Source organism: Aricia agestis, chromosome 22 (assembly GCF_905147365.1).
Source record: "Aricia agestis chromosome 22, ilAriAges1.1, whole genome shotgun sequence".
Classification (NCBI taxonomy): Eukaryota; Metazoa; Arthropoda; class Insecta; order Lepidoptera; family Lycaenidae; genus Aricia; species Aricia agestis.
In genome coordinates, this window is record NC_056427.1 from 3,518,451 (window position 1) to 3,535,561 (window position 17,111).

Consider the following 17,111-nt stretch of genomic DNA (forward strand, 5'->3'; position numbering starts at 1 on the left):
TTGTATCGATACAAACGCAAGTTGAAGGCTCAGCAAACGGAAGGAAGCCGACACGTTTTAAACTTTTAATATCTGCCAAAACGCGATGAAAACACGCTGTAGACGAGCGCATGAAACACGCGTCGTCAGTGCGCAAAAAATACGTCGTGTGGAATTTTCACAGTGAAAAGGCCCCTATGGGCTTCTTGATTTATTCTTGATTGACCTATTTGTCATTATTTAAGTAAGTTTTTTAACAAAACTGGGAATCTTGAATCCAATCCTTTAAGATCCTGAAATTTAGCCTGAAAAATCAGCTCATCTGCAATACCTCATCGCTCTATGTACTGCGTACACATTTCGGCACTGTGTCTTCTAAATGAGTAGAAACTTTTTTCTGTGTATGCTAATATTGTATGCGAAAACACATATCAATTAATGATTTATTGGGACAATCAATATGACACTTGAAGACAACTACAATAGTTGGTGACCATGATTTTGTAAAATTACGGATAAAGAAACATTTTTGAATAATTTTGTATAAAGTATATTTTTTATAATTCATAGCTAATAATTTAATTTACATGTGATATTTTAATATAAATATGATGGTACAAAATCCTTACTAATATTCTAAATGCGAAAGTGTGTCTGTCGGTGACCTTATACGTGGGAGAGCCATGCTTCGGCACGAATGGGCCGGCTCGACCGGATAAATACCACGTTCTCACAGAAAACTGGCGTGAAACAGCGGTTGCGCTGTGTTTCGCCGAGTGAGTGAGTTTACCGGAGGCCCAATCCCCTAACCCCTACTCTATTCCCTTCCCTACCCTCCCCTATTACCCTATTCCCTCTTAAAAGGCCGGCAACGCACTTGCAGCTCTTCTGATGCTGCGAGTGTCCATGGGCGACGGAAGTTGCTTTCCATCAGGTGACCCGTTTGCTCGTTTGCCCCCTTATTTCATAAAATAAAAATAAAAAAACCTCTTCACGTCCAAACGACTAAATCGATTATGGTAACATTTTGTATTGAGATACTCTGAGTCCTGGGAAAGGAACTAATTACTTTTTAACCCAGAAAAATGAACGAATTTTGGCGCAAAGGAGTTGCTGCCTGCGGGCGTCATCTAGTTTAATTAATAATAAAACAATTTTAATATAATAACTATAATAATTATAATATTAACATAATATACAATATTTACAAATTATTTATAAGCTCTTTCCCGTTACTGTAAGTGCCGGCAAAGAATAACACTAGTCCTATTGTAATCAGTAGAATGTTCTTCCAAAGGCGCCATTTTAATTTCCCAAGTCCAGGGTTCTCCCATGTCACTAGCAGATCGATGAACGCAGGGAATATGAAGCCCAGACTCGATATGCAGAATGCTCCAAGCTGGAAAATAAAAATATTTTTTTAAAAAGCACAATAATATCATAATAATAATAGGGAATATTATAACGCAAAGATCGGAGCAAAAACTGTTTGTTTACTGTCTTTGCTGGTGCTGGTGCATAACGCCTCCGTGGTCTAGTGGTATAGAGCGCGGCTCTTGACTCGGAGGTCGTGGGTTCGATTCCCGCTTTGGAAACATATTATTTCCAAGTTTGGTTAGGACAATGCAGGCTGATCACCTGATTGTCTGACAAGTAAGATGATCCATGCGTCGGATGGGCATGTAAAAAGGCGGTCCTGCGCCTGATCTCTCGCCAGTCGTGTCGGTCGTCCGTCCCACTGGGTTATGAGAGTAAAGGAATAGAGAGTGCTCTTGTGTACTGCGCACACACTTGGACACTATAAATTACTCCTGCGTAGCTGGCCTGGTTTCAATGAAACCGGCCACCGTCACCGAAACCGGTGTAGGAGCTATTATTATTGCTGGTGCTGCTGACTAGCGTAAAAAAATTCCCTTAGGTACCTAATAATATAGAAAGTTTTGTATTTAACGCCATCTAGTAAGAAATAACGGAACTACTACGTCTAACAGTAGAAACATTTAGATAGGCACGCCTGAAATATTATTTTAGTCAGGCTTAAAGGACATAGATGTCACTTATAATATTTAAAAGTTAGATGTTTGTCATGATGTAATGCGATTTGGTTCATCACAAGTGAAAAGAGGAAATTGGGGGGAAATCCCATGCTCTTGGGTTTTCCCCGCGTTGCCGCGGGGTTTTCCCCACAAAAATAGGTCTCTCTCTGCGCATCCCGGTACTCATACTCGGTGCACATAAATACCACAAACGGATCTCTACATGTAGAGGGGCTTAGCCCCTGGCCATATTTCCCCACCCAGGCTCACATCCAGGGCCAGGTGTGTGACGACGTAGACGAGAAAATTGGAAAAATTGGAAATTTTACGAGATTACTACCAAAACGATTTGGATGAAATTTAGTACCCATGAAGATACTTCTATTTTAGGAGGATAAACTATGTCATGTCAGTCAAATTTTGAACACTATATAGTAAAACAAAATTTTTCGTGCACTTTTTCCACTATGCTAAGATATTATTATAACTTTTAACAAATTACACAAGTGCACGAAAAATTGTGTTTATTAGTATTCAACATGAATTTCCACCAAGAACCGACAATACAATCAATCACATACATATACGTCTTTTATTTAATTTATGCACCTGCAAACGCACGTTTTCCTTCTCTCTTCTTTCGAATACGTTTTCCGTATTCTGGATTCCGTGAGACCATTCGTCCTTTTCAAGCTCAAACGCGCTGGCTGGCACTGTGGCATAAAAAACTAACGTGTCTGTTTTTTACTGATTTCATGCATTTGGTTTTCGGAATACGGAAAACGAATTCGGAAATCGCATACGGAAAACGTAGATACGTATGCGGCCGGCCTTAATCTCCGCAAAATTCACTTACCAAGCCCATCATGCTCTCCAACTTAGGGAAGGCAATCGCCACACAAGTCACTATGATGACGAAGATAGTCCTATATACTCTCTCCCAGAGCCGGAACCTGGTGGTATGCCGGCGGCTCAGGTAGTGCCACACCATGTTGAAGGGAGTCCAGAAAATGTTGGCGAATGAGATGAAGAGGAGAACCGCTATGGAGTATTTGAGGATTGTTGGGAACCTGCAATCAAGGTTGGAACTGTTTAGCTATCGCTATACAGTGTGTAACAAAAATAAGTGATAATACTTTAGACTGTGTACGTGTTCCTTGTAGAGAGTTCACTGTGAAAGTAGCAGCTCTGAAAGACGAAAAAATTTTTTCACTTTTGTATGGGCAAAGGCCCGAGCGTCATGAGTTTCCCCATACAAAAGTGAAAAAAATGTTTGGTCTTTCAGCGCTGCCACTTTCACAGTGAACTCTCTACATGGAACACATACATACCCTAAAGTATTATCACTTATTTTTGTTACACCCTGTATACAGCCTGTAAAAAGTTTACTCTGAAATTAGCAGTGCAGAAAGACCAAGTTTTTTTTCCACTTTTGTATGGGCAAGCGCCCCAGCGTCAGGATTTTTAGGGTTCCGTACCCAAAGGGTACAAACGGGACCCTATTACTGAGACTTCGATGTCTGTCCGTCTGTCTCCAGGCTGTAACTCAAGAACGGTAATAGCTTGAAAGTTGAAATTCTCACAGATTATGTATTTCTGTTGCCGCTATAACAACAAATACTAAAAACAAAATAAATTAAATATTTAAGGGGGCTACCATACAAGAAACATGATTTTTCAAACATTTTTTGCTCGGTAGATATCAATGATGACAACAGGTAGGCACTTGAAATTTTCACAAAAGCCTTAATTATATATGTACTTTAATAATTAATAATAATATTCAAATAAAATAAAAATTTAAGGGGGCTCCCATACAAAAAACACAATTTTTGGCCTATTTTTGCTCTATAACGGTATGAAACCCTTCGTGCGCGAGCCCGACTCGCACTTGGCCGATTTATTTCAGGATTTTCTTCACGTGGCAACGGCAGTAAGTAAGTTTTCTAGTAATTTTGTGTCTGTCTGTTACCTCTTCACGCTTTAATCACTGAATAGATTTTGCTGATATATTTTAAACCCTGATTATACCTACAGCAAGCTCTCTCGACAGCGCTCTCGGCCAATCTAATTGTTTGCCCTGTCTCGATAGGTTTAATCAAAGTATGCAGGCGATACTTTTGAGTCTCGAGAAAGAACTTATTATTAACCTAGTTTTTATCTTGGAAAAATCTACGGTTCCGCTCAAGCAACATCTTGTACCTCTATGTATACGTCTTTACTTGCCCGCGACTTAATAAAAATCTTTGTAAATCATTTTTTCAGTAAAAGCATGCGTATAACCATAGACTAAGGAAATATTCTGGTCTGTGGTATAACTTACATTGTAGGAGGAAAGTTGAGTATAACCGGGGAGAGAGAGTCCTCCCCGTACCTCCAGTACCCCAGCACTCCGAACACAAGAGAGAGAGATACTACGCCGCTCATACCTGGAAATAAAAGGGTGTATTAGTTGAACATACACGTCTACATACGTTAAGTAAATCCATAAACTTATAATGCAGTATATATTATATGTCTATGAGTAAATCAAAGCCGACGCAACATATTTTGATCCAAGCGAAACTGAAGGTTTGAAATCTAGATCTAGAATGGCAGCAAGTTACATATATTATTATTATTTGCAGTAGCTACAAATTATATTTCATTCGATGTTTGTTTTCTAGGAAATTACCCTTTGACGCTAAAATTGTAGTTAATGTTGAGCATCTATTGAGCCTTGTGCAGAACGCAGCGCATTAGTATCTAAATGTGGAATGTAGGTGGTAAAATGTAGGTGGCTAAATATAGGTGGCTAAATGCAGGTGGCTAAATGAAGCTGGCTAAATGTGGATGACTAATTTATTTATTTATTAAAGTTAATTAAAACGGGTTACCAAAATTACAATAATTAACAACAATTAAGCATTATCTTAAGACGAGGATAAACCCCAATTTGTTATTCCGCGACTCCCGGTTTACCTAGTTCCAATATAATAAGGAAGTGTTAAAAAATATGAGATATAAAGCACAATATTTAAAATATCTTAAACCATAAACATTTTAATAAAACGTAATACTTTGGCTGTAATTAATTTACAAACTCACCTCCGATAAAAAATTATTTCATTGAAATATAAGTATTAACTAGGATAATTATAAATTTTATTTGAATAAATTGTTATTAAATCTATATTAAAATCTCCTTAACCGAACAATTTTGTTTCTTAATGTTTATTTCTAAAGATATTAAAAAAAAAACATGAAAAATAGAGAAGATCCGCCCGAGTAACTACAGTTTTATGCTAAGCTAAAATAAATCTTATTGCGATGCGTATACGCTTGGTCTTTGGTTGTGTGCAAGGTTATCGTTTTGGATTGAGATTAACCCCCACCTTAACTTAAAATTAATGTTAACATTGTCACAAAATATACACAAACAGTTAACTACACAAATTAAATAGTAATAGAAGAAACCCTTTCATATTTTCACAAAATCTTATACATACTCTCTTCACATCCATCTACTTATCGGCAAACACATCGCACTCAGGATTGGCCTGTCGGAGGGCGTTGAGCACTGTGTAGGATTGGCCGACAGAAGGGCGTTGAGCAAGACGTTTAAAGCGTCTCTCAGACAGATGCGGCCTGCGATGGCGGTGGCGGTGACGGTCAGTTGGATGACTTGAGAGTTCTAGGAACGACACAGACACACGCGGTCACGTGGCCAAGTTATCCAACTGACCGCCACCGCCACCGCCACCGCAGGCCGCGTCTGTCTGGGAGACGCTTAATGCTCGGTACAGTGTACCTAATAAATGTAGATGGCTAAATGTACACTTACCAACACCCATAACCGTAGTGAATTTCTCCGGATTCTTCATATTGTTCTCGATGGGAAGAGCCATGGCGACCCCTTCTATGCTAAACGCGAAAACTCCACAGAACTGGAGGAAACCCATGGGGGTTTTCCATGGGGGTAGATCCGAGAGTGAGGGTGGGGACTTCACTGTGTAGTACACCATCGCTATGGCACATGTCACTGAAAAAAAGAGAGGGGAAATTAAGTAGCCCGAAGTCCGTTGCGCCAAAATTCGTAAACTGTACATTTTCCACAACAAAAGACACGACTGACGAAAGATCAGGCGCAGGACTTTTTACATGCCCATCAAACGCATGGATCATCTTGTCAGACAATCAAGTGATCAGCCTGCACAGAACAATGCAGGCTCATCCTCAACAGTTTTACTATTTCAACCCACGATTTCAATCGAACCCACGAGTCGAGAGCCATGATTTAATTGGGCCTCGAAGGCGATTACTTAAATTATGAATTAATTGCGACAAACACACTTCAAAACATAATTTCAAGTCGGTCATTTCGTCAATAAGGTCTAACACATGCCAAAGAACAGCTCTCTCATAAAGGCTTAAGATGACGTTGCGCCAAAAGGCGTTTAATGAGATGGAACCGTACATTCTTCCGGAATAAAAAGTATCCTATGTCCTTTCCCGGGACACAAAGTATCTCCACACCGAATTTCAGCAAAATCGACTTATTAGTGTTGATGACTTACCTATGATCAAGTCTGCGACCACCACAAAAGGACTCAAATGCTTTAGCCTAGTCATCATGCATAACACTATAGTCGGTACCAGCAGTATAAGCACGTAAAACCGCAGCAAATCCAAGTCTTCGTACGGTAGATTCTGTATGCTACCGAACAGTTCCTTCATGATTCTGGCTATGATGAGCTGGTAGACGCAGCATACTCCAAAGAGGTTGACACAGGTGGTGAATTCTACTAGGTATCTGAAAGGTAGAAATTAAGGTTATAGGATCTGTTGTGGATGATTCACGCAGTAGAGACGCCTCTGTTGTCTAGTGGTACAGAGCGCGGCTCTTGACTCGGAAGTCATGGGTTCGATTCCCGCGTTGGAAACATGTTATTTAAGTTTGGTTAGGACAATGCAGGCTGACCACCTGATTGTCTGACAAGTAAGATGATCCATGCGTCGGATGGGCATGTAAAAAGTCGGTCCTGCGCCTGATCTCTCGCCGGTCGTGTCGGTCTTCCGTCCCACTGGGTTATGAGAGTAATGGAATAGAGAGTGCTCTTGTGTACTACGCACACACTTGGGCACTATAAAATTACTCCTGCGTAGCTGGCCTGGTTTCAATGAAACCGGCCACCGTCACCGAAACCGGTGTGGGAGCTATTATTATTGTAATTGCCCGTTTCTTCTTTTGCGAAAAACCGTACATAATTCTCCGTGTCCCTTACCGGGACTCAAAATACGTCTTTTATGCAGTTAAAGCGTGACTGGATAACGCAAAAACAGCATTTTGACATTTTGAACATTAATGAACGTACAAAATACGACTGCTAATAACCAACTATTGCAGTACATCTACATATTATTATTATTATTATTATTGTGTAGTTTCATAGTTAAGTATTCCAACATGGCTTATGATTTCCACGAAAGAAGGGACTGATTCAACAAACAAAAGTGTTTTACATCCCTCACTAAAATAAACAAACTTTGTTATATACCTGTATAACTAAAATATTAGCAGTGTCCGAAATTAATGGCTGCAGACTAGAAAATCCAATTTTAAAAGCTACTTTAAGAGGAATGTGTGCTCCTGGCATAGACGTGCTATGTAGAGACGTTACATTGGTCGAAATATACATGGCGCAGTCATCTGTTTGAATTTGCTATTTGATTGAATGAGTAGTTAAGTATTATGCCAGTTTTCAAACAAAAAACTTGATCATAATCGGTCCACCCGTTTGGATGTTACAATACTATTGCCGGACATACACACATACATACTGACAAACAGACACTTCAAACTTATAACACCTCTCTCAGTTTTCGTCGAGGGGTTAAATAATGCCGAAATAGGCGTTTGAATCGCCAGTTTTAAACTTTTCACTAGATTATTATCATTACATAGCTTTCTTTACAGTTTTGCCTTTTGGGCATATGTGGCGAGCATGTCACTCATCATTCTCCCTTTTACAACGGCAACAGGAGTTGCCAAACACTTAGGACCTTTGGAGTTAGTAGAATGGCAAAATATGCGACATCCCTAGCTCCAACGTCAATGCCATTAAATATTACCCACCTCAGTTATAAATTAGTACTCACCTAAAGAGTTTGCTGTATTTTCTCAGTCTTGGGAAAGGTCCTACATCCATCGCCGCTTCAGCAAGCTTGGAGTAGGACAGCTCTGGTATGTGCAACCGCATGTACAGCGTCTGCGCTGATTTTACTGTTAACTGGAAGAATATAAGATAGGGCCATAGTAAGAATACATAGTAGAAAAAAAATATCAAGACCAACTTTTAGAAAGCTTGACAAAATTGGAGGGGCAAACTGTCAGCTGAAATAACATGGATAGAGCAGGAGTAAGGGAAAATATCGACGATAGAGGTATGGCCACGCTGCTCGCACTACTTTAAAATAGCGCATATGTATAAAAATATTAATATACAATAGCGCATGTGTACAATATTCACCAATATCGGAGTTACAGCGTTACAGTCTGAACCCGATCTATCAATAAAGACGTTTCTGATGAATGATGATCTACTAATATCTAAAAAAGAATACTGCACATTCTCCTTTGAGCGGTCTTAAAGTTGTGCCTGACTATACTTTTATTTGCGTTACTATGAGTCATGAGTCATGACGTTACTGGCGATTAGCCTATGCTTCCAAAACAGGTCATGTAAATAAAAATATGTATGTATTTTGAAAATGCTAGTAGTTGATAGTGATGATGAGGATGATACTGATAATGACAATAATAATGACATAATTAATAAATAAAACGAAGAATTTGATGACAATAGAATTATAGAAACACATGACGATGAAATATGATAATACAATAGAAACTCACATGTATACCATAAGCGATGCAGTAACCCAGTATCAGGGAAGTGGCGACGCTGGTCCAAACCCCACATCTCCTGTAGGCGTCGTGTATTGCTAGCACACTGCCGCCTAGGCAGCTCTTGAAGATGTGACCAGTTGATGAGGAGTTACTGGAAATTTAAAAGACTATCAAAGACTATCGGACCAGTAGTTCCTGACTATTTCAAAGACTATCGGACCAGTAGTTCCTGAGATTAGCGTGTTCAAACAAACAAACTCTTCAGCTTTATAATTTTGTATTAGTATAGATGTGGAACCTATAGCCTCAATCATAAAGCAGCATTTTATTTAAATTTTTGTCGGTTGCTGTCGCTTGCCGTTAGAATTGGTAAGCCACCTTTACGATGTAGATGCGTCATGAAAACCCTTCTTCTTTTTTTCTAAATCTTACCTTCTCTGTTTAGATTCACTTCTTTGTCTTTGGAAGTCGTAGTTGGTATCTTTGTGAATGAAATATTTCATCTTTATGCCCTCTTCCACTGATAATGATGATGAAATGGGCTTTTTGGTTATTACTTCTTCGCATGGTGTGTTTTCTGGCTGCAAAAATGATGAACCCTTATTAATGGCACAGATAGTGTTGAACATAGATGATCAATGATGGCGGAACTACGTAAATTGGTCGCGTTATGTCAAGCATTGAATTGACACAACCCGACCAATTGGCGTAGGTCCGCTATCTGCCTATGAATTAATATTTTATTCGATGGTACATCCATACTTCAATACTTGTGAAACATCCATCCATACTTCAATACTTGTGAAACATACATCCATGCTTCAATACTTGTGAAACATCCATCCATACTTCAATACTTGTGAAATATACATCCATGCTTCAATACTTGTGAAACATCCATCCATACTTCAATACTTCGAAACATACATCCATGCTTCAATACTTGTGAAACATCCATCCATACTTCAATACTTGTGAAACATATATCCATGCTTCAATACTTGTGAAACATCCATCCATACTTCAATACTTGTGAAACATCCATCCATACTTCAATACTTGTGAAACATCCATCCATACTTCAATACTTGTGAAACATACATCCATGCTTCAATACTTGTGAAACATACATTCATACTTTAATACAAAGTGTGTCTGTCCCGGGTAAGGACATAGGATACTTTTAATGCCGGAAAAATGTACGGAGGAAAATGTGGAAAAACGGGGAAAACTATTTGAAAGGGCTAACTTGAACGCGCTAATCTCAGGAAAAAAAAATTTTTCAAATCGGACCCTACTGGTCCGATTTGAAAAATTATTTAATTCAATTCAGTGTTAGATAGCCCATTTATTGAAGAAGGCTATATTTTATCACTGTACTGAAATGCCTTAATTAGAGTTAAGTGATCATATTTTATAAGTGCGGCCGCTGGGCCATCGTAGCGTTATTACTTAAAGCAGTGTTAACGTCAACGCCCCCTCCCGCTTCGTTTCGAGGGCTGCTGTCCGTCATGTAAACACCTTGGTTATTTTATTTGTATGTAAAACAACGCAACGGCAGCGCTGCGTCGACACAACGTTGACGCAACGCACCATTGTCCGAAATTTCTGATCAGAAACAGTTGAACGTCCGCGCTGTCTCTTAAATTTTGTACTGAGCCGAGTGAGCTCGAACTCGCCGGAAGAATATTTCGGGTAGTGTGCGGGGTGGCGGTCCGGCGAAATTCAACTGTTTCTGATCAGAATTCGGACAATGTGCGGCCGGGCTTAGAGCTTCACTTAGGCGTACTATGTCTAATTTTGTAGTCGTCCATCCTTCCCAATTTATTAGCTGTATACCTGTCAAATGACCATAGTGTCCTTGTGTCTTGTGCAGACACCGGGGCACCATACAGGGTGTAACAAAAATAAGTGATAATACTTTAGGGTGTGTACGTGTTCCTTGTAAAAAGTTCACTGTAAAAGTAGCAGCGCTGAAAGACCAACATTTTTTTTCACTTTTGTAGGATGAAACTCGTGACGTTCTGGCCCTTGCCCATATAAAAGTGAAAAAAAATTTCGTCTTTCAGAGCTGATACTCTCACAGTGAACTCTCTATAAGGAACACGTACACACCCTAAAGTATTATCACTTATTTTTGTTACACACTGTATAAATATAACTAGGGGCTTGTTCTAAAAAAAACCGGTTACCGACACCGAAATCTGTGTGTCAATATTTTACCAATTTTATTATGTTTTTAACGCAGTTTTTTTTTCTTTTATAACGATTAAATTTTGTGGAAAAATACGTAAAGAGCTGATGCATGCAAACATAACTGAATTAGTATTGTTTGTAATGGATATAAGGTACATTTTTGCATAGCAATTACTTAAATGACATAACATAAACAATATCGATATGAACGACCTTTAAAATATTGAATTATCATAAAAATACAAGATTTGCAGGTTTTATATTAAAAATCGGCCAAGTGCGAGTAGGACTCGCGCACGAAAGGTCCCGTATCGTTATAGAGCAAAAATTTGTTGTTGTTGACGGACGTTATTCGTAGAGTCCACATCCTGATGATGCTCCGGTGTTGGGACGAAACGCGCGTGGAGGTTTTCAACCTGCATGGTGGTGAGGGGGCACGGATTTGCCAACATTATTGCTTGTGTGGTGGTGGTGTTTGCAGGTTCTTGCATGCGAGTGTACGCATAGGCAGTGTGGGAGAGGAGGGAGGTGCTGTACGCATGCCTATGCGTACACTCACTCATTCACTTAAAGGTTGATGTTTATTTCGCGGAATATTTTTGATATCAAACATGCACATCGCTCTGGTCGCCCTGTTACGGACAAAACTGATGCCATTTTTGAAAAAGTGGAGCAAGATCGGCATATTAGCTGTAGTTACGATGTAGCTGAAGAACTGGGGATGGACCACAAAACGGTTTTGGCGCATTTGGAAAAAGCTGGGTACACAAAAAAGTATTTGGGTGCCTCATGAGCTCACTGAAAGAAACCTAATGAACCGTGTACTCATTTGTGATTCTTTATTACGACGTAATGAAACCGCACCATTTTTGAAGTTGATAACTGGTGTTGAAAAGTGGATTACGTACGACAAGAACGTGCGAAAAAGATCGTGGTCAAAGGCCGGTCAGGATTCACAGACTGTGGCGTGTTAACGCATCCGCCGTATAGTCCTGACCTTGCACTTTCAGATTTCCAGCTTTTTCGGTCGCTGAAGAATTCCTTAGGCAGTGTCAGGTCATAAAGTTAATATACCTAGCGAAATAGAGAAACAAAGGCCTGAGCAAGAGAAATGTCACTATCAGTAACACTGCGTGGTAAAAAGAGACGTGTGATACATGACAGCAGCACTCTTTTTTGACGTCCAGTCGGCACGTGCCGCACGCTAACAATTTAATCTCATAGAAATCATATTCAATCATGCTTGTATAAGTGTATACGTACACATATTTATGAAACCAATTTCGGTTACGTTTGACAGCTCGAGAGTGTTGCTCTATTCCGCTAGGTATATTAATAACTTTATTTGTCAGGTTGACATCATAAGAGGACTGCCAAAACCACTTGTCGCAGTTTTTTCATCAGAAGCCCCAAATTTTTATATAGCAATGGGATCATGTCCCTAACAAAATGACACCTGTATATTATGTAAGTATATACTTTATTCAATTGTAAATAAACGTTTTTTAAAAAAAACTTCTGAATTTTTAAATAAAATGCGAAGAAACTTTTTCCCCAACCTAATATTATACAGGGTGCAATTAAACCTTCCTGCCAAATTTTAATATATTGATCCTTGTTAAAAATAAAAATACAGGTATTTTTTCTTTTATAGTCACTCAGTACTAAAATGTTGAGAAATACCTTCCGCAAGTTATCCTAAAAAACACTACAATTAATGGACACGATGCGTCGGCCGTGCGTGACGTGCCCCCGCGTGCGCGCCTCATCCCGCGTCACCCCCTCTCATTCCCCCGCGCCGCGAGTGACCGTTCTGCAAGGATTTTAAATGGGATAAAATATGACATTGGAAAAAAAATAACACTCAATTTTTTTTGTTAAATAGACTCTCCTAAGCCCTGGAAAAAAATTGGCAGGAAGGTTTAATTGCATCCTGTATTTAGAATCGATTATTTCTGACGCGGTAAGCGTACTTTTTTTCCATAAAATATTTATCTTATGTCATTTTCTGAGACTCGTAGTATTTGTCTATCTTTAAACCGGTTAAGTAGTAACAGACTGACACACACTTTTTGTTTAAAGGTACCTTACATGTACTAATATAACTTTATAGTTTATTCTAACAAAATGTTATCTTTATGTACCCATAATATTATGATTGTTCTCATAATACGTCTTATACCTAATATTATGTTACTTGCATTTTTTTATGTAAATATTATTAATCCAAAATCTAATGTATTACAAGTGTGTGTGATGTTATGTAAAAACGAGTCATTACACGTGACGTGATCGAAAATTCGTAAGGAGAGTGGACCACTGCACCGGAAAGGTGAAGTTTTTTTTAACGAAATAAGAAAGCAAACGAGCAAACGGGTCACCTGATAGAAAGCAACTACCGTCGCCCATGGACACTCGCAACATCAGAAGAGCTGCAGATGCGTTGCCGGCCTTTTAAGAAGGAATACGCTCTCTTCTTGAGGGTTTGCAGGTCGTATAGGTCCGGAAAGTATACCAATGATGACGCCAGCAAATCCGTTGCGCTAAAATTCGTTCATCCCGAGCATCGTTCATTTTTCCGGGATAAAAAGTGTTCTATGTCCTTTCTCGGGACTCAAAGTATCTCCATAGCAAATTTCTGCAGAATCGGTTCAGCGGTTTGGGCGTGAAGATGTTAAACAGACGGACAGAAAGACAGACAGACAGACACACTTTCGCATTTATAATATTATTTATATTGGATAACCTCTGCCTACCCTAAATCAATGTGTTATTAAAATCGGTCCATTAGTTTCGGAGTCATCCAAACAAACAAACAGAATAGTTATTAAATATTAGCACATAATATTAGACATACCGACAGAAAAATATTTGTTATTACTTATTAGCATAATGACACGTTTTCGGACATTCATGACCACAATACAAATATACGCAGTAGCATAACTCTGCTACGTTATTAAAATTCTTAGCAGAAATTATAAACAACTTGATACTGAATTTTATTCGCGACATATCTTTCTATTCTCAGTTTAAGTTTTGTTGTAAATATTTCAACAAAATATGTAAGTCGCCTAAAATAATGTGTCATTATATTTTTTATTTCATTTTTAACACGTGACGTTATAATTGGTAACGTTATTAAATAAAGGCGTAAATTTCGCTCCATTTTCTACAATTTCCACAGATTTTTTGTTTCTATTGGTCGCAACGTAATGTTATATAGCCTAGACCCTAAACCCTACCTCGATAAATGGACTGTTTAATACAAAAATAACTGTTCAATTCAAACCAGTAGTTCCTGAGATTAGCGCGATAAAAAATCAGCGCTTTATAACTTTTTGGAAATTCTACACTTTTAATGCGAATGGGCGTAAGTGTCTAAACACACTTGGCCGAAGTTACGCGGCGTAAATTCCGTATGATTACGACCGGAATGTATTTTAAATTACCGATGACACACTATTCCGTCGCGTTCCGTCGGTATTTTGTATGCGTTTGACATTGCGGACTTAATCATGCGGAATTCACGCCGCGTAACTTTGGCCTAGTGTGTTTAGACACTAAGTCTTATTTGAACCACAGTGTAAATAGATATTTACACTGTGTTTGAACGGTCTGTTATCATTATACTACGGTCTAGGTCCATACCTCCTCTTCGATCCACGTTTTGGTGTCTACTCTCTCGTTCTTGGGCGTAGCATGCCACTCCCCTGTGATATCTTCTATCAGGTCTGGTAGAATGTCTATATCGCTGCAAGCCAAGCTGTTGCTTCTCCTTCTATGTCCTGTGGGCTGGAAGAAGAATAAAGAAGATACTTAGAAGTAAACATTCAGCTGAAGTAAAATTACGTCAGTTTTTAAAAATCCTGTCCTTTAAATCTTATAAATGTGAAAGTGTGTCTGTCTATTGCCTAATTCTTTGAATTTTTTTTGATAGAAGCTCATGTTTTGAGGATAGCGGCTAGCTCACTAAGATAGTGAATATCATATAGCATAATATTAAATATTATTATCACGCAGAAAAACGACGCGAGCCTTCACAAAGCTCGGCTTTTAGCTAGTAAATATTTATGAATACCTATCATATTAACAAACATTATATTCAACAATTTATGCAATCTATTTCTTTGATTTGATCAGGTAATAATATTATCTAACAGTAATCATCATCATCATTCTGTTGAAATTAAAAACTTGTATGAGTAGGTACTTTACATAATAGTTTAAGAGATTCCAATCGTACAACGGGAGTTTTCTGTGGTCTTTTTGAGAAATGTTTGGTCAGGCACTTGAACACGTACTAAAAATTTCATTAAGTTCAAGAGGACTTTAATTACTAACACACGAATAGAAGATATTTTCCTCATTTTAGCAAATAAAACCTAGTCTGCTATATTATCACAAGCAATAAAACAATTATTTTATTAAAACAAACACATTTAACGTATGGTACAATAAAGGTAATATAGTGTTACGGTATTACCTTATGGACACAGTTATCAGGTCTAAATTAAAACACGTAAACACGATAACAAATAAACGGTAAACATGTAAACAAACATTGGACCTTTCTAGAAGGTTCGAGTATGTACTTGCGCACCTCATGCCATCTAGTATTGAGTAGGGGATTTATGTTGCCTGTGCTCTCTCGGTAAGATTCGCTGGATTGTCGCTAGATGGCACCACGTGTCCGTATACCATGTACCGTAACAATAGTATTTAATATAAATAAATATATAAAAGCTTTTGAAATCAAATTCGTACAACACAGATACGAATTCTACCTGTAAATGCTACTGCACTGTTCTGCTCACTAAAGTTGTATAAAATGAAGTAAGGTTTTCTAAAATCGTATGTGCTTGAGCATTTTTAGCATTACGGACTACTGATAATATTTATACTGTGTTTAATCTGTGCAAAACGATGCGCAAAATATACTAAATGGTGGCAAACATAACTAAAAATAATAAAACGTAATAAATTTGAAAACAATAATTAAAAATATATTATAATATATGTTTTTCAAAGTTAATTCTTACTATTAAAAATACAAATGTAACAAAATTTAAAATCTGATAAAGCGAAAGTTATATTTCCTGATTCAAAGTGATAGCAAAGTTGCACGTGAAACTTAAATGTGTCAAAATAATTTAATTAATAAACAATAAAAATATCATAAAAAGTTTACATTCTGCCGATATCCGATAAGTGATAAGTGAACTTAATAAATATAAAAGTAGCTTTTGAAAAAAGTTATTTTTTTAAAATCCTGTAAACAAATCGAAATTTAAAAATAAATGATAAGTTATAACTTATAACTGAAGGAAACAATGAACATATACAAAGTATAAAGTTTAACAATAACGGCTGTTAAAGTTTTATTTCTTCTAAACGAGCAATAACTGAAAAATATGATGGAAAAATGATAAGTGAACTTTATAAAAATATGTATCAAAAAATTGATATAAAAGTTTAATTTCACTGAAATGTAAGCAATAAACTGATAACTCATAACTGAGTGAACTTAAAAAATATGAAAATTGACAAAAATATTTTTTTTATTTTAAGTTTTTAATTCCTGTAGTAACAATAACAACAACTGAAAAGTATGTGATAAGTGATAACTGATAAGTGTTAAGAGATACAAGTGATAAGTGAACTTACAAAATGCGCCGTCATTTTGGTACATCATCCACACAACCTTATCTCACTGTTGACGTTAAAAAACTAGTTGTCGTAACCTTGCCGTAAAGTCACAACGAAAATAAAACTTGACATCACAATACTTGATTTGAGATTGGCGAGTTTTGGAGGTGTGTTTTCCTGAGAATAAATCAGACTGATGATGATTATGATCTCCTAAAGTCAGTAGCGAAGATTCGTCTAAAATAAAAAAGACAAAAAAAAATAAGCTTTGCTTTCATGAAACATAAAGTTAAAATTTTCAAAAATTACATGATAAATGATAACAATACTCTCGATCATATTGTCATCCTTAAAAAAATGGA

General features: G+C 37.6%; 1 protein-coding gene across 1 annotated transcript; it reads right to left on the minus strand.

The window, feature by feature from the left end:
* Positions 1–1,168: 1,168 nt before the first annotated feature.
* Positions 1,169–16,819, minus strand: LOC121738019 (proton-coupled amino acid transporter-like protein CG1139). The gene is made up of 10 exons (XM_042129826.1): positions 16,768–16,819; positions 14,752–14,895; positions 9,337–9,485; positions 8,911–9,055; positions 8,154–8,284; positions 6,572–6,807; positions 5,839–6,036; positions 4,339–4,444; positions 2,872–3,085; positions 1,169–1,378 (listed from the first exon to the last, which is right to left on the minus strand). The coding sequence occupies exons 1-10, from the start codon at positions 16,780–16,782 to the stop codon at positions 1,184–1,186; spliced, it is 1,533 nt and encodes a 510-aa protein (XP_041985760.1). The 5' UTR covers positions 16,783–16,819; the 3' UTR covers positions 1,169–1,183.
* Between the last annotated feature and the right edge of the window lie 292 nt (positions 16,820–17,111).

Bases quoted from the DNA above. Each gene is read 5' to 3' on its own strand.
- LOC121738019 (XM_042129826.1), bottom strand. The intron at 8,285-8,910 runs GTGAGTTTCTAT...ATATTCTTCCAG, and splicing joins GCATCGCTTATGGTATACAT to TTAACAGTAAAATCAGCGCA. The intron at 4,445-5,838 runs GTAAGTGTACAT...TTTTATTTCCAG, and splicing joins CACTACGGTTATGGGTGTTG to GTATGAGCGGCGTAGTATCT.